General features: G+C 44.2%; 3 protein-coding genes across 3 annotated transcripts; 2 read left to right on the top strand and 1 right to left on the bottom strand.

The window, feature by feature from the left end:
- Positions 1–9,992: 9,992 nt before the first annotated feature.
- Positions 9,993–11,830, top strand: LOC123190307 (flavonoid O-methyltransferase-like protein Os11g0303600). The gene is made up of 2 exons (XM_044602923.1): positions 9,993–10,838; positions 11,333–11,830. Exons 1-2 carry the CDS (start codon positions 10,044–10,046, stop codon positions 11,633–11,635), a joined length of 1,098 nt encoding a protein of 365 aa, XP_044458858.1. The 5' UTR covers positions 9,993–10,043; the 3' UTR covers positions 11,636–11,830.
- Positions 11,831–12,499: 669 nt separating this feature from the next.
- LOC123190308 (uncharacterized) lies at positions 12,500–14,743 on the bottom strand. Its single transcript, XM_044602924.1, has 3 exons — positions 14,583–14,743; positions 14,224–14,314; positions 12,500–12,912 (listed from the first exon to the last, which is right to left on the bottom strand). The coding sequence occupies exons 1-3, from the start codon at positions 14,650–14,652 to the stop codon at positions 12,774–12,776; spliced, it is 300 nt and encodes a 99-aa protein (XP_044458859.1). The 5' UTR covers positions 14,653–14,743; the 3' UTR covers positions 12,500–12,773.
- A 6,340-nt stretch (positions 14,744–21,083) lies between these two features.
- LOC123190306 (uncharacterized) lies at positions 21,084–22,871 on the top strand. Its single transcript, XM_044602922.1, has 3 exons — positions 21,084–21,446; positions 22,110–22,178; positions 22,300–22,871. Exons 1-3 carry the CDS (start codon positions 21,273–21,275, stop codon positions 22,498–22,500), a joined length of 444 nt encoding a protein of 147 aa, XP_044458857.1. The 5' UTR covers positions 21,084–21,272; the 3' UTR covers positions 22,501–22,871.
- The last annotated feature ends 3,094 nt before the right edge of the window (positions 22,872–25,965 follow it).

The following is a 25,965-nucleotide window of genomic DNA, read 5'->3' as shown; positions in this document are numbered from 1 at the left end:
TCATTTTGCTGCCATTTTAGATCTCCTTGCTCAAAGCACCTCTCACAAAACTGCTTGGGGAGATTGTTCCTTGGTATGTGACTCCTCCATTGGTCCAATTAGTTTTTGTTCTAGTGCTTTATTCATTGCAAATTTATGCTGCCTAGGTGACCATGTTCTTCAGCTTGCATGTCAAATTTATATGGTCAAAAGTAGTTTTGATGCATGATATAGGCTCTAGGCACTTGTAGGAGTAGTTGCTATCAATATTATTGAGTTTGGCTTACTTTTATTTTGAAGTTACTAAAAATTTCAGAAATTTTTTAGAGGAAGAAATATGCTTAGGAAAATGTTCCAAGGTGGTTCTTCAAGGAAGCAAGGACCCAGGCTTGCAATGTGTGATGCAGATGAAGAACCACCAAGAGACGCTCCAGTGCGTCCTTGTGAATGGCCTTCAGAAGACTTCATGGATCGAGCGGGGATTAAGGAAGAATTTAATGCATATTTGCGTAACGCTGATCTTGTGAGCTTCGAGGAAGAGAAGTACAGCCAGTATCACCATCTCACTGGTTCCTTTGTGAGGAGGTTTGAATTTTCATTAATTCTCCAACTGTCCTGTTCGATCTTTATGAAAATTCTTACACTATGGACTTAGAGGACTTTATCACTGCTTGCAAACTTCCACAATGGGGTAGTATCAGGGATCCTCGCAAATCTAAATTTAGAGATTTTCTTGCTAGTATAACTGTGGGAGAATCTAGAGATATAACACAAGCTACCATAGGGAGCATTCACTTTCCTGCTATACATTATTTTGCTCTCTTCATAGATAGATGCATTAATGGTAAGGATGAGGCATGTCACATGTGTGTCCCTGACCTCAGTATTCTTAGGAGTGCTGTGTTAGGAGACAAATCTTATAATTTGGGAGTCATTGTTACACGTAGGTTGCATCTTAATAGATTTAATGGAGATTTCTTTGGTGGAATTTATGCAACCCACATAGCTAATTTTCTTGGTGTAGCCATACGCGAAGATGATATTGAATTACCCCCTGCTTATCTAGACTTTAATGCTATGTTCACCACTAGTTTGTCGAGAGGAATGAATCACCTCTCCAGTATCGCCTAATGTTTGACAGACTTCGTGTTGTCCGTATTACTCTCCCTGCTCCTGCCTTCTTTGATTATCAGGCAAATGGAAGATACATTATTACCAGAGAGGAGGCAGATGAGTACGACAGGAGGGCGGAGGCCGCTCGTCGCCATGATGCAGCTCAGGAGGTGATAGCCACTGCATCTCAGTACGACCCCAACTTCTACTATGGATATCAGCCAGGCCAGCCATGGCCATAGACCAACTTAGGCCAAAAGCCTAAGCTTGGGGGAGTACGTATTTCTCACCGGCATTACATTCATGTTCACACACTCATCGCTAGATGTTGGTGCTCACACTTTTTCATTGTATCATCCATGCTAGTTTATTTTCCTTTTTATGCTTTCTTCTTGTGTGTTTAATAAACCTTAAGAAAAACCAAAAAAATGGTTGTAGCTTTTAATTAGTTTATTTCCATGCTTGTAGTAGTAATTAAAAAGAAAACCCAAAAAGATTTACTGTTCTTCTTTTGCTTGTTGGGAGCTTTTCCGTGTAAATAGTTTTATTTCTTTTCTTTTCTTTGGGGGTCGATAGGAGAAGACCATAATTAAATTGTTGAAGTAGCTCTTATATGCATTATTGTTGATCTGACAAAAGAGCCCATATTTCCTTGTCTTTTCCTGTTTATTGAATGCTTGCAGATTCCAGCTTAGTCCAATGCACGTGCACTATTATTATTATCCACATCGTTCGGTCGTGCAAGTGAAAGGCAATTATGACGATATATGATGGACTGACTGAGATGAGAAAAGCTGGAATGAACTCAACCTCTCTTGTTTTTGTAAATATGATTAGTTCATCGTTCCTGATTCAGTCTATTATGGATAAACATGTTTGCAATGACAACTAGAGATCATAGTTTCTTGTGCCATGCTTGATTAGCTAGGAGCTTATAATGGTTTACCTTGCGTGCTAACATGCTATTAAAATGGTTATGATGTGGTATGATAGGGTGGTATCCTCCTCTGAATAATTTAAGTGACTTGACTTGGCGCATGTTCACGCATGTAGTTGAAACAAAATCAACATAGCCTTCACGATATTTATGTTCATGGTGGATTATATCCTACTCATGCTTGCATTCGGTGTTGATAAATTTTAATGCATGTTCATGACTGTTGTCGCTCTCTAACTGGTCGCTTCCCAGTCTTTTGCTAGCCTTCACCTGTACTAAGCGGGAATACTGCTTGCGCATCCAACTCCATAAATCCCAAAGTTATTCCATATGAGTCCACCATACCTACCTATATACGGTATCTACCTGCCGTTCCAAGTAAATTTGTATGTGCCAAACTCTAAACCTTCAAATAAATATCTTGTTTTGTATGCTCGAATAGCTCGTGTATCAACTAGGGATGTCCGTATCTTCCATGTTAGGCGGGTTATTCTCAAGAGGAGTGGACTCCGCTCCTCACTCACGAGATAAATGGCTGGTCACCGGGATGCCCAGTCCCATGCTTTATGCAAATCAAATCAAAATAATTGCAAACAAAACTCCCCTAGGACTCTTGTTAGTTGGAGGCACTCGTTGTTTTGAGTAAGCCATGGATTGATGCTTGTTGGTGGAAGGGGGAGTATAAACTTTACATTCTGTTTGGGAACCGCCTATAATGTGTGTAGCATGGAAGATATTGGCATCTCTTGGTTGTTATGTTGACAATGAAAGTATACCGCTCAAAATATTATTCACCTCTATTTCAAAATCGAGCTCTGGCACCTCTACAAATCCCTGCTTCCCTCTGCGAAGGGCCTATCTATTTACTTTCATGTTGAGTCATCATCCTCTTATTAAAAAGCACCAGTTGGAGAGCACCACTGTCATTTGCATTCATTATTGTTAGTTTACATTGAGTATGACTTGACTGGATCTCTTTTACCAAGAATTACAATGTCTAGTCAGTCATTGATCTTTAAAGGTGCTCTGCATTTATGTTTTGCGGTCTCAGAAAGGGCTAGCAAGATACCATCCTGTTATATCATATTATGATTGTTTTGAGAGTGTTGTCATCCAGGTTTATTATTATTGCTCGCTAGTTGATTATGCCATTGATATGAGTAAACTTGAGACCTAAGCGTTATTGTGAATGTGGTTAGTCATAATCTTTGCTGAAAACTTGAATGCTGGCTTTACATATTTACAACAACAAGAACAGACAGAGTTTGTAAAAGTTTTTCTTTATCACTTTCAGTTTATCAACTGAATTGCTTGAGGACAAGCAAAGGTTTAAACTTGGGGGAGTTGATACGTCTCCGTCATATCTACTTTTCCAAACACTTTTGCCCTTGTTTTGGACTCTAACTTGCATGATTTGAATGGAACTAACCCAGACTGACGATGTTTTCAGCAGAATTGCTATGGTGTTATTTATGTGCAGAAACAAACGTTCTCGGAATGACCTAAAACTTCACGGAACAACTTTTCAGAAATAATAAAAAATCCTCGCAAAAGATGAAGGCCAGGGGGCCCACCACCTGTCCACGAGGGTGGGGGGGCGCCCCCTACCTCGTGGGCCTCCTGGAGCTCCTCCGACCTCAACTCCAACTCTATATATTTGGTTTCGGGGAGAAAAAAATCAGAGAGAAGGATTCATCGTGTTTTACGATACGGAGCCGCCGCCAAGCCCTAAAACCTCTCGGGAGGGCTGATCTGGAGTCCGTTCGGGGCTCCGGAGAGGGGAATTCGTCGCCATCGTCATCATCAACCATCCTCCATCACCAATTTCATGATGCTCACCGCCGTGCGTGAGTAATTCCATCGTAGGCTTGCTGGACGGTGATGGGTTAGATGAGATCTATCATGTAATCGAGTTAGTTTTGTTAGGGTTTGATCCCTAGTATCCACTATGTTCTGAGATTGATGTTGCTATGACTTTGCTATGCTTAATGCTTGTCACTAGGACCCGAGTGCCATGATTTCAGATCTGAACTTATTATGTTTTCATCAATATATGAGAGTTCTTGATCCTATCTTGCAAGTCTATAGTCACCTATTATGTGTTATGATCCGTTAACCCCGAAGTGACAATAATCGGGATACTTACCGGTGATGACCATAGTTTGAGGAGTTCATGTATTCACTATGTGCTAATGCTTTGTTCCGTTACTCTATTAAAAGGAGGCCTTAATATCCCTTAGTTTCCATTAGGACCCCGCTGCTACGGGAGGGTAGGACAAAAGATGTCATGCAAGTTCTTTTCCATAAGCACATATGACTATATTCGGAATACATGCCTACATTACATTGATGAATTGGAGCTAGTTCTGTGTCACCCTAGGTTATGACTGTTACATGATGAACCGCATCCGGCATAATTCTCAATCACTGATCCATTGCCTACGAGATTTCCATATATTATTCTTCGCTTATTTACTTTTCCGTTGCTATTGCTATCATCACTACAAAATACCAAAAACACTACTTTTACTACTGTTACCTTTTTGCTATCGTTACCACTACTATCATATTACCTTGCTACTAAACACTTTGCTGCAGATATTAAGTTTCCAGGTGTGGTTGAATTGACAACTCAGCTGCGAATACTTGAGAATATTCTTTGGCTCCCCTTGTGTCGAATCAATAAATTTGGGTTGAATACTCTACCCTCGAAAACTGTTGCAATCCCCTATACTTGTGGGTTATCAGTAGGGCGCGCCCCACCCTCGTGGCAAGGGTGTGGGCCCCCTCTGGTTAATTATTTCACCAATATTTTTTATATATTCCAAAACATGCTCCCGTGAAGTTTCAAGACTTTTGGAGTTGTGCAGAATAGGTCTCTAATATTTGCTCCTTTTCTAGGCCAGAATTCCAGTTGTTGGCATTCTCCCTCTTCATGTAAACCTTGTAAAATAAGAGAGAATAGGCATAAGTATAGTGACATAATGTGTAGTAACAGCCCATAATGCAATAAATATCGATATAAAAGCATGCTGCAAAATGGACGTATCAAGCACCCCCGACCGGAAGAGGAGGTTGCCATTATCACCCCCAGGCGCTGGGACCTGGCTGGGCGTCCCCTGTGATTGAGTGCAAGTGACCGTCTGACCCGCCAGGAGGGATTGGACCGAGTCGACAGTAGCCTGCAGCTACTTGTCTTGCATCCCCTCCTGGCGCAAGTCCTCCGCGACTACTTGGCCCTGGACCTCATGGTCCCGCCCGCCAAGAGCAGCCATCGCGCCCTCCTGGTCCTCCTAACCAAGTGACGCGCCTTCCAATGCGGGCGGTAAGACCCCCCAAGCTCGGCCCTCCTGGCCGGTGGTCGTCTTGACAGAAGAGCCGACCTCTTTATCGGAGATCGTGAGACCACCCACGGCAGTGGCCACCTTGACGACGTCGGCGGGTTTGGCGATGTTGTTGTCGACGATGCCTGTAGACGTATGCTTGCCACCGCGAGAGTAGTTCCTGAAGAGGAGACCCCTCCTACTAGTACCTTGGTGATACGTCTCCAATGTATCTATAGTTTTTGATTGTTTCATGTTATTATATTATCAACCTTGGATGTTTTATATGCATTTATATGCTATTTTATATGATTTTTGGGACTAACCTATTAACCGAGAGCCTAGTGCCAGTTTCTGTTTTTTCCTTATTTTTGAGTATCGCAGAAAAGAAAAATCAAATGGAGTCCAATTGACCTGAAATTTCACGGAGATCATTTTTGGACTAGAAGAAGCCCACGGAGTATCGGCGATGGGCCAAAAGAGTCCCGAGGCCACCACGAGGGTGGGGGCGTGCCCAACCCCACTGGGCGCACCCCCTACCTCATGGCCAACTCGAGGACCCCCCTGATTTGTTCCTGACTCCAACACCTCTTATATAACCCCAAACTTCCAGAAAGAAACCTAGATTGGGAGTTCTGCCGCCGCAAGCCTCTGTAGCCACCGAAAACCAATCTAGACCCTTCCGGCACCTTGCCGAAGGGGGGAATCCCTCTCTGGTGGCCATCTTCATCATCCCGGCGCTCTCCATGACGAGGAGAGAGTAGTTCACCCTCGGGGCTGAGGGTATGTACCAGTAGCTATGTGTTTGATCTCTCTCTCTCTCTTATGTTCTTGATTCGACACGATCTTGATGCATCATGAGCTTTGTTATTATAGTTGAATCTTATGATGTTTCTCCCCCTCTACTCTCTTGTGATGAATTGAGTTTTTCCTTTGAAGTTATCTTATCGGATTGAGTCTTTAAAGATTTGAGAACACTTGATGTATGTCTTGCATGTGCTTATCTGTGGTGACAATTGGATATCACGTGGTCCACTTGATATATGTTTTGGTGATCAACTTGCGAGTTCGGTCACCTCGTGAACTTATGCATAGGGGTTGGCACACGTTTTCGTCTTGACTCTCCGGTACAAGCTTTGGGGCACTCTTTGAAGTTCTTTGTGTTGGTTGAATAGATGAATCTGAGATTGTGTGATTCATATCGTATAATCATACCCACGAATACTTGAGGTGACATTGGAGTATCTAGGTGACATTAGGGTTTTCGTTGATTTGTGTCTTAAGATGTTATTCCAGTATGAACTCTAGGATAGATTGAATAGAAAGAATAGCTTCGTGTTATTTTACTACAGACTCTTGAAATAGATCGATCAGAAAGGATAACTTTGAGGTGGTTTCGTACCCTACAATAATCTCTTCGTTTGTTCTATGCTATTAGTGACTTTGGAGTGACTCTTTGTTGCATGTTGAGGGATTGTTATATGATCCAATTATGTTGAGAGAACTTGCACTAGTGAAAGTATGAATCCTAGGCCTTGTTTCAACGCATTACAATACCGTTTTCGCTCATTTTTATCACTAGTAAATGCGCATGGGCAATGCACATTAATATTTAGGCAATATATTAATTCCACGCGGATATCAGGTATGCTAGTTGTGTGTTAATCTTGTGATTAGTGTAATATTTGGTATGATATTAATTGCACGTTAAACACGTTTAACGCTCACCATTGGAGCAGTCAAGGTCGTTGGATTAACTTAGTTCGATGGTCGAGATACGTCGGATCTGTCCCTTTGGGTCTTTTTATATTGGTATAGATTAGTTACCTTGCTATTTTTATATTTTTAAATTACAAAAACCTATATCTACCATGCATATTGCACTTGTATCACCATCTCTTCGCCGAACTAGTGCACCTATACAATTTACCATTGTATTGGATGTGTTGGGGACACAAGAGACTCTTTGCTATTTGGTTGCAGGGTTGTTTAAGAGAGACCATCTTCATCCTACACCTCTCACGGATTAAAAAACCTTAGGTCATTCACTTGAGGGAAATTTGCTACTGTCCTACAAACCTCTGCACTTGGAGGCCCAACAATGTCTACAAGAAGAAGGTTGTGTAGTAGACACCACTTGGCTCTTCCAGTAAGGCTCAACACTAAGGTTTTTTGGGAAGCAAACTACTCTCTCCTTACTTGGGATTTTACAAAATCTCTCAGAAGTATGACCTACTATCCCACAACACTCACAGTACAAAGGTTGCTTCTCATACTTTACATCAAATTTAAGAATCTTCGAGCTGCCTAAAGGGGTAATCACTACAGAGCTCTTCAGAGGTTCATGCAATAAAATCTTCACCCGCAAACGCAAATGTTTTTCAATAATAATATGGTTACGATGCGATACCTCCAGCACCTCTCCCAGTTGATCCTCAGGAGACCACCCTACATTCTCCGTCTTGAGCTCGAACGGGAGGTCGCGTACCTGGAACCACATGGTCATGACACCAAGGTCATCCTCCGTCGGGTCGCCCTTGCCGTCGAACTCGGCAAAGATGAGGCCGTCCCGTTTGAAGTGCCATGGCTGCGCTTTAAGCACAAACCGGCAGTCACTCTCAGCGGCTAAGTTGAGAATGAACCTCCCATCATCGCTGACCACCTCTTGGATGATGATGACCCCTTGGTTCTTCCAAGTCGTGTTCCGAAGGTCGTCGACAATGACCCTTTGGATTAACCTTGAAGGGGGAGAGGAGGCGCCTGACCACCAGAAAACCGCTGACGGCCTTGCGAGCCGCCTCCATGTCGATGACGAGAGGCGTGTTGTTGCCATGGGAGCGCCTCGACACCATCTTCCCTAGCCGATCCGGAGAAGGCTGGATCAGGGAGACCCCAGCCCCGATCATTGCCGGTTGAGATCACAGCTCCTCTACCGCGGCAAGCACCCCTCCCGCGCTCACCATACCCTCCATCACCGCCTCCACTGACCTCTCTTTCATCTCACCCCCATCAGCCATGGTGTTCACCACTGAACCCGAGCTCAAGTGCGAGGAAACTGTATGCAGAGAAGACTGATTCGAGAAACTACGTATGCGAGGAACATGGGTGTCCCCTGTTGCCATAGATATAGCACCTCTTGTCCCCCACCCTCAAATCCTCCAATCCATAATTGATACAATTAACAAAAATTAAATGCCCTTGATTAGTCCGTTTCCTAACAATTCCAATGGAACTCCCTCTTTTTTTGCCATTACAATTAAAATCAACATCTCCCCCGATCAAATCCGAAGCTACAATCGCTCCCCCCTGATTCCTCTCCCTATTTCCTAAGAAAATTGGATATCCTGCCAAAGGCACCGGCTCCATATGGCAGTCCGCAGAGTCTGAATCAACGGCTTCCAAAGAAGCGCCCAACACCAGATCCTTTGGTATCTTTGTCTTACTTGACCGGATCGAAACTCCCGCATCAATAGTAGGAAGGAACTCACCTGCCAGGGATCCCTCACGCACTGTCTCCGTGGTCGCCAGATCGCCATAGCGATCGCGGGAGCCCCCGGGTTTTTTTTGCCAAAGTTCCAGCTTGCGGCTTTTCCACCTATCCATGGATAGTCCTTTTTCCTCATATTGCGCTATCCATTTTATACTTTCCGCTACCACGGGGATACGTAATAGTCATTAAATTTATGCATTTCATTCAAAGGATCCAAATTCGCCAGGGATATGTAATAATTATTAAATTTGGTACTTCATTCAAAAGTCTGAATTCGGGAGGGACATGTATTAATTAATAAACTTGTGTACCTCATTCAAAAAAACGGACAATATATTTCAACAAACAATATCAATGCTACATTGGTGCTCGAGGAACTTGTTTGTCCTAGCTATTGACCCTTTGGATCCCGGCTACAATTTTCAGGATCCTGAAAGCATGCACCTGCTGCCAAAAGATCGAGCCCCTAGAGTTCCTTCCTACGAAGTCCGCAGATACGGCCGACCACGCATCACGTGACAACTCATCGTCGGTCACCGAGTACCTCGTCATCGTGCTTTACTCTAGAAAACAACAAGAAGTTCGACAAAAAAGCTCAATGAAATTTGACCGAACACCTGTCGGGCGTGGTATCCGCCATGGACATCGTCGGCAGAGGGGCGGAGGGATCCTGGGTGGACGGTGGCGTAGTCCAAGGAGGGCATGCGCATTGGTGGGGTTGTGGACGTCCTATGATACCTGGACGGCGGCCGGAGATGTACAGCCGCGGCGACATCAGACGAGGAAGGTGCATATGCAAAGCAAGAGGAAAGCAGAGGTGGATTGGAAGAAAAGTGGATCGAGAGGGGATTTGAGTTGGCCTGAGGTGTTGGAGTCCTACGTGGCGGCGGTCCGGACTGCGGCAAAGCCCCTCTCTCCTCACAAATTGTCTCCGGTTTGCGGAGTATCGTGTTTGATGGCAAAATGGGTCTGGACGGTTTGAGGTCGGCGTTGGAGATGCTCTTATGAGTGGATACCCTGTTTTATTTTGATTTGAAGACATTAAACATGGCATGGTACCAGACCCTCTCCTCGTAACACGTGCACCGTTGCTGGTATCGGACCTATAAATCATCCCTAGCTGAGATTTGATTCTCAGACCACACCAGTATTACTCAAACTCTTAGTAAAGATCATAATAGGAGAAGAAAGCAGGGCCAAAATGGCCACCACCTCAAGCGCGGAGCTTCTGCAAGCTGAGGCAGAGCTCGTGCGCCACTCCTTAGGCTACCTCAAGTCCATGGCGTTGCACAGCGCGGTAAAGCTCGGAATCCCCGACGCTCTCCACCGCTGCGGCGGCGCGGCCTCCTTGCCCGACCTGTCCTCCACCCTCGCCCTCCCTTGCAGCAAACGACCGTACCTGTCCCGGCTCATGAAGATGCTAGCCGTGGAAGGAATCTTCACGGCCGTGGCTGTGGATGTGGACGTTCCTACCGCCAGCGGCGGCGAGGGCAGCGTCCGGTACGGCCTCAACCCGGTGTCTCGCCTTCTTGTCAGCGGCAGCGGCGCGTGCCTGTCGCCGTGCGTGCTCATGGGCACCTCGCCGCTGTTCCTGGAGGCCTCCCTCCGGCTGCACCAGTGGTTCCAGAGGGACGGCCAGGGTGATCAGCCGGCGTTCGCCATGGCGCACGGCGAGAGCCCCTACGGCGCGGCCGGCCATGACACGGAGTTCAACGCGCTGGTGAACGAGGCGATGGGGTCCGACAGCCGACACATGGCGGAGCTCGTCGTCCGCGAGTGCGGCGAGGTGTTCACGGGCGTGACGTCGCTGGTCGGCGTCGGCGGCGGGAACGGCACCATGGCGACGGCCATCGCCAAGGCCTTCCCGCATGTCAAGTGTTCGGTGCTGGACCTCCCGCATGTTGTACAAGGCGTCGTCTCGACACATGAGTCGGTTGAGTTTGCTGCCGGCGACATGATGGAATACGTTCCACCAGCTGATGCAGTTCTGCTTAAGGTATAATTTATTTTTAAAAATTTATTTACAGTAGTAAGAAAGGCACATTCTAGCAACTTCCCGTTCACATTTATACCGATTCCTCATGTTGGTCGTAATAATAGTATCATAGCTAATATCATGCATGCCAACTAGCCAATTTTGATAAGATATCATATAATTAAATGAAGAAATAGAGGGTTGAGTATCATATCATATCATGATACCGTATCATAATAAATGCTATATTACTATGTGTCATGCATGGCAATGAAATATAATATTACATGATACTAATATATGATACTATGCATTCGGAAGATAGTATCGTACACTAATATCATATGCATGATACTAGTATATGATAGTACTTCCTATTACAACCAGCCCCACAAAACAAGTGAGCGCCTAACGAGAATAAACGGATGCATCCGACAAAAAGAAAAAAATAAATATTAACGTATAAATGTATTGCCTGATTTATTACTGATATTTTTGACTTGCTCGATTGGCAGTGTGTGCTACACAACTGGAGCGACGAGGATTGCGTGAAGATCCTGACAAAATGCAGAGAGGCCATTGCCCAAGGAGCGAAAGCAGGGAAGGTGATAATCATCGATGCTGTTGTTGGATCTCCTTCACACTCACAGCAAGTACTTCAAGCTCAAGTCTTGATGGATATGCAAATGATGATGCTATTCATGAGCAAAGAACGTGAGGAACTCAGCTGGCAAAAGATATTCATGGAAGCAGGGTTTAGTCATTACAAAATACAGCCCGTCCTAGGGATGCGATCCATCATCCAACTCTACCCATAGCTCATATTGCACTATCCATTTTATATATACTTTCCATTTATATATACTTTCCGCTTCCAAGGTGATACGTAATAATTATTAAATTTGTGTATTTCATTCAAAAGATTCAAATGCGACAGCGATATGTAATAATTATTAAATTTATTATGTACTTCATTCAAAAGTCCGAATTCGACAGCGATATGTAATAGTTATGTACTTCATTCAAAAGAACGGACAAATATATTTCAACAACAATATCATGTTTAGGACCCTGAAAGGTAGGACCATAAGACTAGAGATGTTTTTGAAGTTAAAAATGCATATAATAGTTCGTTTTAGTCACCATTACACTTTCTTCATCATCATATCCATTATTTTCATGCACACTCTTATTATGTTCCTCTTCGCCCTCATGGTCTTCATCTTCTTGGTCACTTGAGCCTCTGAGTCTCTCTCATGGACCTTTGTTTCTGGCCGTGTATGGTCACTCCAGGTGGATACATAGCCAACAACTCTGTTTTTATCTCTCTGTTGGATTGTTCAATGTGCATCACGAGCAACTCCTGGTATGAATGTGTACTCCAGGCCGGTTTTCAGTTGATTGATGCAGCCACATTAAGTTCTGGATGCCTCCAGTGTTCGAAACTTTGAGAAGGTTGTGATCTTTTTAATATCGCTTTCTAGTTATTTTTCTTTGTTGTCAAATTTTGGGACACAAAATTAGTGGGTGCTTATTTGGTGTTGGTACTCTTTCGTATAAATTTGGTCCAACCATTAGACACAAAACTGCCTTTCATTGCTCATTAGCAATTTCGCAGAGAAAGAAAGAGGCACATCATGTGTGAGCCATGAACATGAGGTACCACATGACAGGATCTCAGGTAATCCAGTGCAACATCGGAACACTGTTGTTATGTCCAGTGCAACATCATATAAAGATACAACATAATGTTACAGAATGAATCTTACATTCACGTTATGCAGATCATATATGCAATTGTGTATAACACCCTCATTGCTCAGGACAGGACCTGGCAAGTATCATTTCGTTTCGCAATAAAGAAGACTTAAAGGAACAATCCTGGGAGACCCCTTTGATGGAGCCCAGGAAAGAACCTAAAACTAATCCAGGATCCAGCACCGACCATGCAGATAATTAATCTTTATGCGAGTGTGACATGTAATGCCTTGTATATTTGTCCACCTTTGGTCCTGAAGAGCCGTAGTTCTGGTCATAGTACTCTACTAATGCACAACTACCTAAGGCAGCGATCGTTAGAGCTTGCGCGTGCAACCTGCAAGGTCAAACAGAGTTTTAGATGATATGATTGCAACTTCTTGAATTATGGCATTGTGCAAATCAGATTCATAGATACAGTCCTCTGGAATCTAGCCAAACCCATGTAGAGTTTTAAACACAACCAGCGTCTATATAGTTGCAAGGTAAAAATACTGTCTAGGGTTTCAAACTCTAGTCAAACCTAATTGCAACTGGCAGACAAACATCATCGACTAAGCATGAGTCCTAGGGAAAGTCACTGCAATACTCAAGATATTAGGCTGATCCAGAAGCAAAGGCTCAATTGGTGGCTGACAGCAACCTGTATTTCAATATGTTCTATAATGTTGCCTACTCTGCAGTAGTGACAGTATAGGACATATCGAAACAGAGCTCGCTGTCAGCCACCAATTGAGTCTTCCCTTATGGTCACCCTAACATGAGGGTTTATGAAAAAATGTTTACAATGTTAGGCTGGTCCAGAAGCAAAGGCTCAATTAGTAGCTGACACGATCCATATCTTGATATGTTCTATAATGTTGCCTACTCTGCAATTGTGACAGTATAGGACACGTTGAAACAGAGCTGGATGTCAGCCACCAATTGAGCCTTTGCTTATGGTCATCCTAACATGAGAGGTTTACAAGAAAATGTTTACAATGTTAGGCTGATCCAGAAGCGAAGGCTCGATTGGTGGCTGACAGCGACCTGTATTTCAATATGTTCTATATAATGTTGCCTACTCTGCAATAGTGGCAGTGTAGGACATGTCGAAGCAGAGCTCGCTGTCAGCCAAAAAAAAAACTCGTATACAACGCGAAGCCCATACATATGTGATCACGTATCAATTACCAATACACTGCCAAGGGAGATTAGGCTGCAACCAAAGGCATGCGGCAAGATGGGGCTACAACTAGAACACAAAATACTTGGCAGCAACAGGGGGAATCACATGGGGAAAGAATGGTCGAATTTTGAAACAAACACCATTTCTTCAGATGAAATTGGTTGTGATACTACCACCCACATACTGATGCACAAATGACAGAGATATATTTGAAACCTAAAAACTTGCAAAAACAAGCAACAACATGATCCTCTTTTAGCCTTAGCAAAATTAGAAATAAGAGGCCACCTAACTTAAGCATACAGTTTGCGTCGTACAAGCACAACCATGCACCAAATTAGTAACAAAGGCAAATTGGTCAAGATGAAAATCAAGATAGCCGGTAATTCTCCCACAAATGAGACTGAAACTACCAATCTCAAATCAAAAGAAGCATAAAAAGAATGGGGTGAAACGTAAATAAATGACAGATGGGCAAACCTTGCGTGGATGAGCTTGACGCTAGTCTTCATGTTGGGCCGCGACCAGTTGTACGCGATGGAGCTGGAGATCCCGCTAAGCCACAGGCAACCTGCCCTCGCCGGAAAAGAAGGATGTCATAGATTAGAAAATACATAGGCCTGAATTTGGGGGCAAATCAAGGAGTCCCCCGCTAGAGCCACCGAATGAATACATTGAAGCATAATCGCGAGATCAAATCAGATGCGGTGAAACTCGGAATAATCGCCGCCGGGATTCGGCCGACGATCGAAACATCGGCATACAAGGAAACAAACTCGAAATATGTAGATCCGGACCAAGAAAACCAGATCCCCACGGAGAAATTTGGAGGGGATTACCTACGGCTCGGAGCTTGTGATCGACCACCCACTTCCGCATGGATTTGATCTTGCTCGGGGCCTCCGCCATTTGCTTCGCCGCCTCTGTTTCCGCTGTTCGCGTTCGAAGTTTATTAGGCGCTCGCTTTCTCTCTCCCTCTCTGTTTTCTCGATTTAATCTGGGAGGTTCGTCGGCCTCTGCTTTATATAGGTGGGCCTGTTTGCTGGTTTGGCCCCCGGAGAAATCTGGAATTCGTTTAGTACCCGCACATGGTTTGGATCCGTTTCACATGTGACATGTGACATGTGACATGTCGGGCTCGTTTTCTTGCAACGGAAGAAAGGGTGGTGTACGTTTTCTCTCTCAAAATGTGTCTGCTTCTCCGCGTCTAAATTGGTTCCGGTGTAATTAGAGCATGATGGGCAAATCCAGCCCCTCAAATGTCAAACGGACACGTACGGGTGTATCCGCAGGCACTGACCAGGCACCCCTCAAATAATGCAATCACATCCGGACACCTCAATTATCATATCAGAAATCCATATAAACTCATGCAACTATGTCGATGCACACACATCGTTCGGCTACCCCATCACTACTAACTACATGACATCAAACTATCAAATTTGGCACGTTTGGCTATGGTGGAGTTCATCCATGGCTGCCTTTGCCCTTCCCGGTGACCTTGCCGTCCTTCTCGCGGAAGTAACGGTCGAAGACGCAGTATGGATCGAGCCGGATCTGCTCGTCATTGTCACTGTCCGCCTTTTCCTCCTTCGGTGGCAGTCCGCCCATGTCACGGACCGCCCGATTATGCTCTCGGGTGCGGGCGTGCGTGTTCCTTCGCTGCCGTTTCTTCACAATATGGGCGCGGATGGCTTCCTCCTCTGCGGACACCCGCACCGCCGCATCAGCCGCTTCTGCCGCCGCCATTCTTCGCTGTGATACGGGCCTCAGCGGCCCCCTCTCCTTCTCACGGTGGGCCGCCCGTTCCCGGTGGGACTCATAGTCTGCGCGGCCGGTGATGGGGAAGGAGAGTGGTTCTGGCTGCCGGGACTGCGAAAGGACACGAGCGCCCGTTGAGCCGACACTATGGAGTCGCGGCGGACCGATTCATCCATCAGCGGGACGTTGTCCTCCCGGGAGCGGCGAAGTGCAATCCGGACTGCCATTGCCTCCTCCAAGCCGCACTGGATGACGCCTCAGTCGACGAATCCGGGCTGGTCGGAGTCAGATCCGCTGCCTGCCGTACCGAATAAGGCCGAAGGTGAGCTCGGATGGCGAAGGGGAGTGGAGTGAAGTGGTTAGGGGTTTGGTCTGGTGAGTGGATGGGGCCGAATATATGTGGGTCGGCCCAGCATTGGCCGGGTTCGACGTGGCGGGCGTGCTGGGACGTCCCTATATCTGCCCAGTATTTGAAGGGATATGAGGGGTGTCGGTCAGCCCGGTTGTCTAAGGCCTGTTTGAGGCGTCCATCTGGGTCAAAAAATCGTGACCGGCCAGTGACCGAGCGGGCCACCCGAACGTTTTAGAAGGGTTTGGGCCCCCCGGCTGTAGATATGCTCTTATGTTTTCATAGATTGATGATTAATAATTCGATAATACTTCAAAAGTTATATATTTGCTACATATAAAATGTATTGGCTGACAATGCCACTTTCCATTTTATTTAAAACTGACCAATTTGTATATTTTTCATTATATACTCAATATTTATTTAACTTTGTTATAAAAAAATTCCCTCCGTTCCAGATTAATTGTGTAGATGCGGATGTATCTAACACTAAAGCTTGTTTTATTTTATCTGATTTCTTTGTTCTGTTTACTGTTGGACTAAGCATGTTTCTTTATCTCCTTCTCCGGTCAATGTCCTTTTGCCCTTTTGCCTCATGGGGCCATCAACCCTCATTTTGTATTTACTTCACGCACCAAACAATTTATCAAAAAGTAAAAAAATAATGAATAAGGGTGAATAAGATATTTCAATACTCATACTTGTATCTAGTCTGCTCTGGTTCTTAGGAGTGGGTTCGATATAGGTTGCTTCACTTTTATTTAATAGTGTTTTTTTTACTGGATCTTAAACTCGAGACATTTGGTTCTGATGATATATTAAATTCACACACCATACACCCAACGATTCACCAGAACTCATAACTAATAGAGAAGGCTGAGCAATATATTTCAACACCGTGCTCATTGTTTCTTACATGTCCTCTAGGCACTAATGCGAGATTAGGATCACAGAAGTAGGATGGAGATCTGGAGCGGGTCCTCAGGTAGTGGTATTGTTGCGCATTGTGGCCATCCTTAGTTAGAGGCATTGTTGCAGATTGCGGCCATCGTATTTCTAGTCGTCGAAGGCTCCAATCGCTTGGAGCGTCTTGGATTTTCTAGAGGCATGGCATGTTTTTCTGGATTATTTTCGATGCAACGTACTACAGTCCTATGTGATCCCACGGGTGTCACCTCCCCACCGTCGGTCAAGTGTATCCAACGGTTCATGCTCCGATTATTCTCAAGCCAAAAAAAGTCGCTTTGGTTTTGAGGTAGGGCAGCTGAGCTGGTCGCCAGTGAGGAATGGGATGGAGAAAGTGGAAACGAACATCAAATCGTATTTTAGCACCTGGCGCCCTTGGAAGGGAAATGGCATAGAGATCGGCAACCTCGGGGTGTCAAGTGTAAACTGCAAATAAACTAAATCCTCGGCAAAAACGGCACGTTTGGACGGCGGCCGCGAGGTCAAACGCAAACCACGGTCAGGACCCAACGAACACGACGTCCATCTGGCCCAACGAATCTTTCCGTGGAGGAGGCACCACCGCACGAACTCCCTCCTTGCTTGATTCCTGCCGTTCTTTGTACCTAGCGAATTTGAGTTGCGCTGCGAATCAACCTATGGTTGAGTTGGTTAGGTGGACCCTCCCCAACCCACCAGGGTTCAAATCCTGGTGCTCGCATTATTCCTGAATTTATTTCAGGATTTTCGGCGATACGCTTTCAGTGGGAGAAGACGTTCCCGTCTAGGCGCCTTCGTAAATCTCAAAATGATATGTTGGCTCAGTCTCTCGGAGGTGCTCATAGGGGTAGGGTGTGCGTGTGTGCGTTCATAGGGATGAGTGTATGCGCGTGTATATGAGCGCTTGTGTCTGTACTGATGCTCAAAAAAAATTGAGTTGCGCTTTTCTAGCTGGCTTGACCAACGCGCCCGATGATGGTGTCGGCTTGGGTCCAAACCATCGACAAAGCTTCATTCTTTTTTTTTCTGGACAATCTGGACAAAGCTTCATGAGGGGTAAGGCCGAACTTGGGGCGTGCTACGCGTCCGCCAGCTGTCGCGAGCCGTCAGATCTGAAACTATCAAGCGGCGCCCACCACCTTTGGAATGAACTTCTTGTTGTGGAAACCTTTACAACTGAGATCTAGTTGAAGCACCTTTGCAACAAAAAGGTCATGTTGCACGGAATTTTTTACAACAAAGGTCATGTTGCAGAAAAAATTTGTGCATCTTCAACTCGCCAACGTCACATCACCATTGCGACAAAGAGCCTCAACTACGGCTCAGGGCCAGCCACCGGTTCTGGCCCTTCCACGAGCAGCATCGAAAAGTCACGGTTGTGGCGCACCGCCGGATCTGGAGCGCAACACGGACGTCCCCCTTGTCTCCCTTCGCGCAACCATGTTCTGGGCATCTGGCGGCCATGGACTTGGCTCCTCCCGTCATCCCCTTGCCTCCTTTTCACAACCATGTTGGGCAGTTGCTGGCAGTGGCGGAGACAGGAGGGACCAGCAGGGGCCCTGCCCCCTCCCCTAAGATCATTGATTTGCTGCTAATTAGTAGATGAACAGTGTGTAGTTTATACAAAAATACATGTATTAGTATTGTTTGGCCCTTGTTATCAGAATTTTGAGTCATTTGGCCCCCCTAATCCTTAATTCCTGGCTTTGTCACTGGTTGCTGGCCATGGACTTGGCTCCCTTGAGCAGCCATTGTGAGCTTCTCCTGGAGGGAGAGCTAGAAGACAGAGACGCGAGGGGGGAGGATTGGGTCACAGAACATGTTCTGAAGAAATGGGATGTTGGTTGCTTCACGTGGGCTGAGTGTGATGCGCGGCACCACGTGGGACGCTTAGCGCGACAGGAAGGTGGGTGGACGCACGGACCTCATATATGCCACTCTTTGCGGCAAAGAGACGTAGTTTCGCACAGACGGTCTCCAACTGGGCTGGCCCATGACGCCAGCGAACCTCTATAGTCCAAAAAATTTGGCATCGCTCGGAAATCGATCCCGCTATCTCATGCTCCCGACCGCGAGCCGCAACCAGCTGAGCTAGCGAGATTTTCAAATTAACCAGGAGCGTCAAACTTTAAGAACCAATAGGCAGTGCAGATTCGAATTATTTTTGGAATTTTTAAAACATTTTTTAAAAAACTGAGTGTTTTGTGAAACACAAACACTGTTCAAATTTGCTAATTGTTTTACAAAACTGAAACATTTTTCAAAATCATGAACGCCTTTTCTGAAGAGAGGACCATTTTTCGAAATTCCAAATGAAAATTGTGCAAATGCGAACATTTTCTAAACTCCCGACCAAAATTTGAAAATATGAACAATTTTTTGAAAATTTTGAACACTTCCTGAAAAAGGAACATATTTTGAAACACACAAAAATGAAAACGTGAACATTTTTTAAAAATGTTTTGAACAATTTTCCAAAACGGGAACATTTTTTGACAAGTTGTGAAATTTTTGAACAGAAACATTCCGATCATTTTTAGTATTTATGAGAAAATTTGAAAACACAACCTCTTTCGTATTTTGATTGATATTTGGAAGCAGGAATGCTTTTGGAATTTCTGAACATTTTTTAACCAAAATAACGTTGAATTTTAAAAGCAGATAGTGCATGAACAATTCTTAAAAGTGCAAACATTTTTTTAATTTATGAACAAAATTTGAAAACACACCCTTTTTTGAATTTTGATCATTTTCTTAAAAGCACGATTTTATAAAATAAGAACATTTCTGAAAGACGCGAACAAAATTTGAACTTTCTGAACCTTGATGAATTTATGAATTTTAGAAAACTGAACATTTTATGAAAAAGCTAACTAATTTTGGAAAAGGGTCAACATGTTTTGAATTTTCAAACATTTTTTGAACAAGAAAACAAGATGAAAGAAAATAAAATAGGAATGAATATAAAAATGGAATCTGAAAAAACATAAAAAGGAACCAGAAAAAAATAAAAATAAAATAGGAAAAGAAAGAAAACACGGTTGTGGATCTTCTAGAAGGTCCCAAAACCGAAATAAACCAGCTGGAAGCCCGTGGAAATATGCCGAAAACCAGAAACGGAAAGGTTTGCGTGCACTCACGAAATGAGCCAGCCCTAATCACTCGATGTCGAGCTCTGCCTATGCGTTGCGGCGACAATTTGCCGCAACATGCGGCAAATAGGAAATTCTGTGGACGCACTGCTGTTGACGAACGCTTCTTGGTGCGCTCTCAGCCACTCTGGTTTTTTTTCCACACCTGTTTTCAGTTTTTAAAACAGTTTTTTTTTGCATTTTTTGACGTTTCGGTTTTTCACCTGTCTTCCTTAACTTTTGGATCAAAATAAATTTAATTTTTTAGCATGAAAAAACATGTTTTTTTGTCACGCGAGTCACGGTTTTGCTTTTGTCAGATTCACGGCCGTGCCTCTTGAAAACGAAAAAGAATGCATTTTCTATTTTTTTGCCTTCCGCAAGAGGCGCGGCCGTGCCTCTTGAAAACAAAAAAAAAATATGTTTTATGTTTTTTTCCGCGAGAAGCACGGTTTTATTTCCACGAGGGCACAGTTGTGCTTTCGCGAGAGTCAAGGCCGTGCCTCTCGGAAACGAAAAAAACACGTTTTCTGTTTTTTTGCTTTCACGAGAGGTACGATTTTGCTTCCGCGAGAGATATGGTTGTGCTTTCATGAGAGGCACGGCCGTGTCTCTCAAAAACAAAAAAAACATGTTTTCTGTTTTTTATCCTTCTGCAAGAGGCGCGGTTTAATTTTCACGAGAGGCACGGTTGTGATTTCGTGAGAGGCGTGGGCGTGCTTTTTTCGGAGGGAGAAAAACCCCGTGCTCCCGGTTCGGTTTTTTTGTCTGGTTTTTTCGTGAAAAAAAGTTCATCAATAGGATCTAGTTTTTAAGATCTCGACGCGAGGAATCCAATGGTGAAAACGGTTCGAGATTTGGATGCACGGTTTAAGAGATAAAACATTTTAAATAAACAGATGTACGAAAAAAGAGAAAACTCCCAAGTTGCGAGGCGCATATGCAGCTCGCCACTTGTTGCAATCTGAGAAGGTGGGAGTGATTTTTGTAATGAGTACTCCTCGATTAGTGATTTCGGAGAAAGCTTCATGGGAATCAAAATATGACCTAACCTGGCCCAGTAATAAGCGACAAAAGGAGATTAGCGGCCCACAAGCTCTCCGTTGGTGGCAACTCAGCCCACGTCGTTTACCAGCCGCATGGGCCGCAAAGGCGACAGGGCGTTCTCAGCGTGTTGCGAGTCGTGCCCATCGATTTTTCCCCTCCTCTCCGCCGGCGACGGTCCTCCCGACCGGATCCAGCGCAGCCACCCTCCCCCCTCGGATCCAGCGACGCCGCCTGGCCTCCCCCGGTCCCACCACCGTAAGACTCCTCTCGGTCCAGCGACCTTGAGCACAGAGATGCGGGGAGTCGGAGGTCCACTGCTCACTGTCAGCGATCTCTTGAGCGACCTCGCCGTCGAAGGAGGCGACGACCACCTCGACGGCGGAGGCGACGCCTCTGTTCCCTCTTCCCCCTTGGCAGCGCATCAGGTGGAGGAGGCCGACCCCTCCGAGCTCCAGCGGCTCTTCGCGGTGAGGGCTCCCTTCTTCCCCTTGTTCCTGATTTTTTCAGCATCAAATTGATTCTCCCGTCATATCGTTTCTTGCTCCTTCGAGTTTGTTGTCCGAGCCATGCGTCCATCAGCTGTTCTGTTAACCTGAATTGCCATGAACTACTCAATTGTGTTCTACGTGAAGGATCTTGCTGCCCATAGATTCATGATAGTGTACACAAAAAGTGTGCAATGTTGGATATTGGGGTTAATTAAGACGGTCTCATCTAACTTAAGTTCATAATTCATACTCCCTCCGTTCACAAATATAAGATGTTTTGGATATCTCGATATGGGTTACATATGGACTGAAATGAGTTAACAAAACGCTGAAATGTGTCTATATACATCCGATTCACAAATAAGTTAGACCATCTTATATTCGTGAACGGAGGTAGTATCTTGTGGTGGGTTAGTTCACGCATCCTGCCCAGCTTAACAGATTGCTAAGTTTCTGATGTTCTACCTCATGTTTGTTGTTTGCTTCATCTTCGAATTCAGTGTTTAATAATAATGACAGAGTCCACCAAGATGCCAGAAAAGGCTGGTTCTTCATCAATTTAAAGTGGTGCGCTACTCTTAGTTATGAGCTTCTGGGATGAATTAAAAAATTTAATTCATTTGTGCATTCATCATCAATCAGGAAGACTATGACAATTTGATGAAGTCGCTACAGGAGAATGACCCTTCGTGGCCTTCCCTGATGCTGAAGGTGTGTTTCTTCCCTTCCTTTTTGTTTACTGTGGACGTAACCTGTGATTATTTACTAGTACAATTCGTTGCTGGATGCAAACTAACATTTTGCTCCCCAATCTCTGTACCTCAAACTCTAGTTGTGCAGGGCGTTGAAGACTTCCGATAAGCTGCTGAGCTGCGCGAATGTGAAAGCTGAGCAGCTGCTAGAGAAGGTGGAGAAACTGGAGCATGTCTTAGAGAGGGGAGATCGTGCAGTGGGATCAATCATAGAGGTTCTTCAGAGCATGCAGCTCACCGAGGATCATCAGACCTCCAAATCGCACCCACCTAGCAAGTAGTGAGCTGTGGTGGCGTAGATGTTATGTTTGATTATCCAAATCAGGATTCATGCCTTTCTTGCCAGCATTCTAGCACAAATCCATTTACTAGTTCCTTTGCTTCCTGAACTGAACGAACTGAAATGCTTTATGCTTCCAGGGTCCATTTCTCTAGAAGCCTGAGAAGTGTTGTGGCAGTCCGCCGGATAATACCAAAGACGTGCATGTTTTCTAAAGATGGACAGAAAAATATTTGTAGGAATTTAAGCCTCAATGATTTAGAAGATTTTCATAGATATTTTGAGAGATTCTATTTCGTAGGATTTTTTTCTGCTAGAGCTTGTTGGTTTGTAGGATTGAGAACTATATATGAATTTTTATGGTCTAGTTTATATCTACTCCACTGTGAGTAATTAAGAAAAAAATTTACTAATCTCACTGAAATTCTTCCCTATGCAATGCACCTAGTCCTTCAGAAATGCATATTTTTCTAGTGCAACCAATCAACTTACATTTCAATTCTACTGGTTTTATATTTCTATTTTTTTAGAATACTTTTTTGACTATATATTATATTTTTCTGTTTTAACAAATTCAATATAAAAAAACCCGAACTTTTTCTATTATCTATTAATGTGTATCTATCCGTACCGTAATATTTTGGAATATTATGAGCTAATCCAACCAATCTTGCTTGCACAATGGAAAGAGCCACGGGCTTATCTCTCCAGCGAATTAAATTACCTAAAGGTGTGCGTTCTTGTAAGAAACAAGAAGGCCCTCCATATGAACTCAGTGGTGTCAGTTCTCTTTCGCATAACATATGAAATCAAGCGTCAATTTTGCATTAAAAAATGAAAAAGTGCCGCGGTCTTGTCCAGGTTGACATTTGTAAAAGGCTGAGAGAAAATCAAAGGCAGAATGCCGGATACGCTAGAATCAGTTTAATCCTCACGGTGAATGCAGTGGTAGTAGTGTTCGAAACACGGTAGCTAGCAAATTTGCATAAAATGGGGCACCATGCTCTTGTGATTCAGAGTTTCAGACACATAATGGCATCCTGCACGTTTCAGCACATACAGACAGTCTGACTCGCTCAAGGCGCATGAGCAGGAGCTTTAAACGGTGCGGCACTTAGGCCTTCTTCGCCAGATACGTGCCTAGTTAACAAAATGCACTAGGATGGCAAATTTCTGAAGGAGTCCATCTACATCTGGCCATCTTTGGCAAAGGTTACCTCGCGCATGAAGCCAGTGCGTGCAGATGCAAATCCTGATGGTTCCCAGTCCTAGGAAGTATGTGGATTTCAAAGACGGCTAAAAAGCAATTCTAAGTAAGTGCAGAACTTGTGTACAATGAATATGCAGTATGCTGAAAATGAACCTAGCAACGACTAGGCTCCACTCCTTGGTCAACGCACGATGGTTTCTTAGGGGTATTGCTTCACCTCTCTCCGCACAATTAAATAGGAACTTGTGTGGTGCAACATCCATGTGATCAGGGGCGAATCTACTAGGGGGGCTTTAACAGGCTTGAGCCCCCCCTCCAGCACTGTAAAAAAGTTTTTTACTACTAGTTTCAAAGCCCAACTCAGCCACTTGCAAGCCCAACCTAATAGATATTCGCATGATACAGGCTTTGAGCCCATCCTTCAGTTTCTGTCTAGATTCACCACTGCATGTGATGGATGCTTTCATGCAATTCAAAAATGCCATATGAGCACATGGGCATTTATGTATTGTCGTGAGTGTCCTATGCGAAGTAGACCCCAGGTTATTAATATTGCCCGTATCAGTTCATGTTCATAGTGTAGTTCTTGGTGACCACATTTGAGAAAACCCTTGCGTTTGGTAGGAGCAATTGAAGATTGGCTCCAGAGCAAACACACACCTCACCGAGGGCGAGGATTACTAAACCCCCAAATTGAAACCACCTAGCAAGTAGTGGGTTAATTATGATAGCATAGACACTATGTTTGATTATGCTAATCAGGAGTCCTACCTTTCCTTCTAGTACTCTCGTACATTTCCATTTACTAGTTTCTTGGTAGGCTGCTTCAAGGGATCACCTCAAAATTCTGAACAAAATGAGATGTTATATGCTGCTTGCTTATACGATGTTGGAGTACTCAGAAACAAGGAGACCCTCAATATGAATTCAGTGGTGTCGGTTTTCTTTCGCATAACGTACGAATTCAAGTGTTAATCTTGTATCAAAAAATGAAAAGGTGTTGCAGTCTTGTCCAGGTTGATGTTTGTAAAAGGGTGAGAAAATCAAAGGTGGCATACCGTATACATTAGAATCAGTTCCCCCTAAAAAACCCAGCTACAATCGGTTTTATTCTCACAGTGAATGCAGTGACAATAGTGTTTGAAATATGATAGTTTACTAGTAAATTTGCATAAAATGGGGCACCACACTCTTGTGATTCAAACACGATAATGGCAACCTGCACATCACATCACACACGCCCAGACAGTCCCATTCACTCCAACATGCAGGAGCTTTAAGCAGTGCGGCACATGGGCCTCCTTCGCTACATATGTACTCCATCCGTCCGAAAATACTTGTCATCAAAATGGATAAAAGGGGATGTATCTAGATGTATTTTAGTTCTAGATACATCTTTTTTTATCCATTTTGATGGCAAATATTTTTGAACGGAGGGAGTACCTAGTTAAGTCCATCTACACATGGCTATCTTGGCAAGGTTACTTTGAGCAGAAAGGAACTACATGCAGATGCAAATCCTGATGGTTCCCAGTCCCAGGATGTATGTGGATTTCAAAGACGGTGAAAAAGCAATTGTAACTAAGTGAAAAACTTGTGTACGTTGAATATGCGGCATGCTGAAATGAACCTAGCACCAACTAGGCTCTACCCCTTGGTCGACACACGATGATTTCTTAGGGTTATTGCTCCATCTCTCTTCTCACACTTAATAGGAACATTGTGTGGTGCAACATCCATGTGATGGATGCTTTCATGCAATTCAATGCTGCCATATGGACACATGGGCATTTTTGTATTGTTGTGAGTGTCCTTGACGAAGTAGCTCCCATATTATTAGTTTTACTCGTACAATTCATGTTTATAGTGTAGTCCTTGGTGACCACATATGAGAAAATCCTTCCTTTTGGTGGGAGCAATTGTAGAGTGGCTCCAGAGCACACATACACCTCACCAAGGGCGAGGATTACCAGACCAACAAATTGAAGCCACCTATAGAAATTGTGTCTGATTATGCAAATCAGGAGTCCTACCTTTCCTTCTAGTATTCTACTAGTACATTTCCATCTAATAGTTCCTGATAGGATGCTTCCAGGGATCACCTTGAAATTCTAAACAAACCGCATTGCTATATGCCTGCTTATACATAGTAAGGTTTTCGAGATTTTTCCAGTAGGCAGAGAGGTGTTGTGGCAGTCCATTGGACAATATAAGATGTACATGCTTTTAAAGATAAACATTGATCGCAGTTTCTTT

The sequence above is a fragment of the Triticum aestivum genome, chromosome 2A (genome assembly GCF_018294505.1).
Source record: "Triticum aestivum cultivar Chinese Spring chromosome 2A, IWGSC CS RefSeq v2.1, whole genome shotgun sequence".
Lineage (NCBI taxonomy): Eukaryota > Viridiplantae > Streptophyta > Magnoliopsida > Poales > Poaceae > Triticum > Triticum aestivum.
The sequence above is the reverse complement of the archived record's forward strand: the minus strand, read 5'-3'. Positions and strand labels throughout refer to the sequence as shown.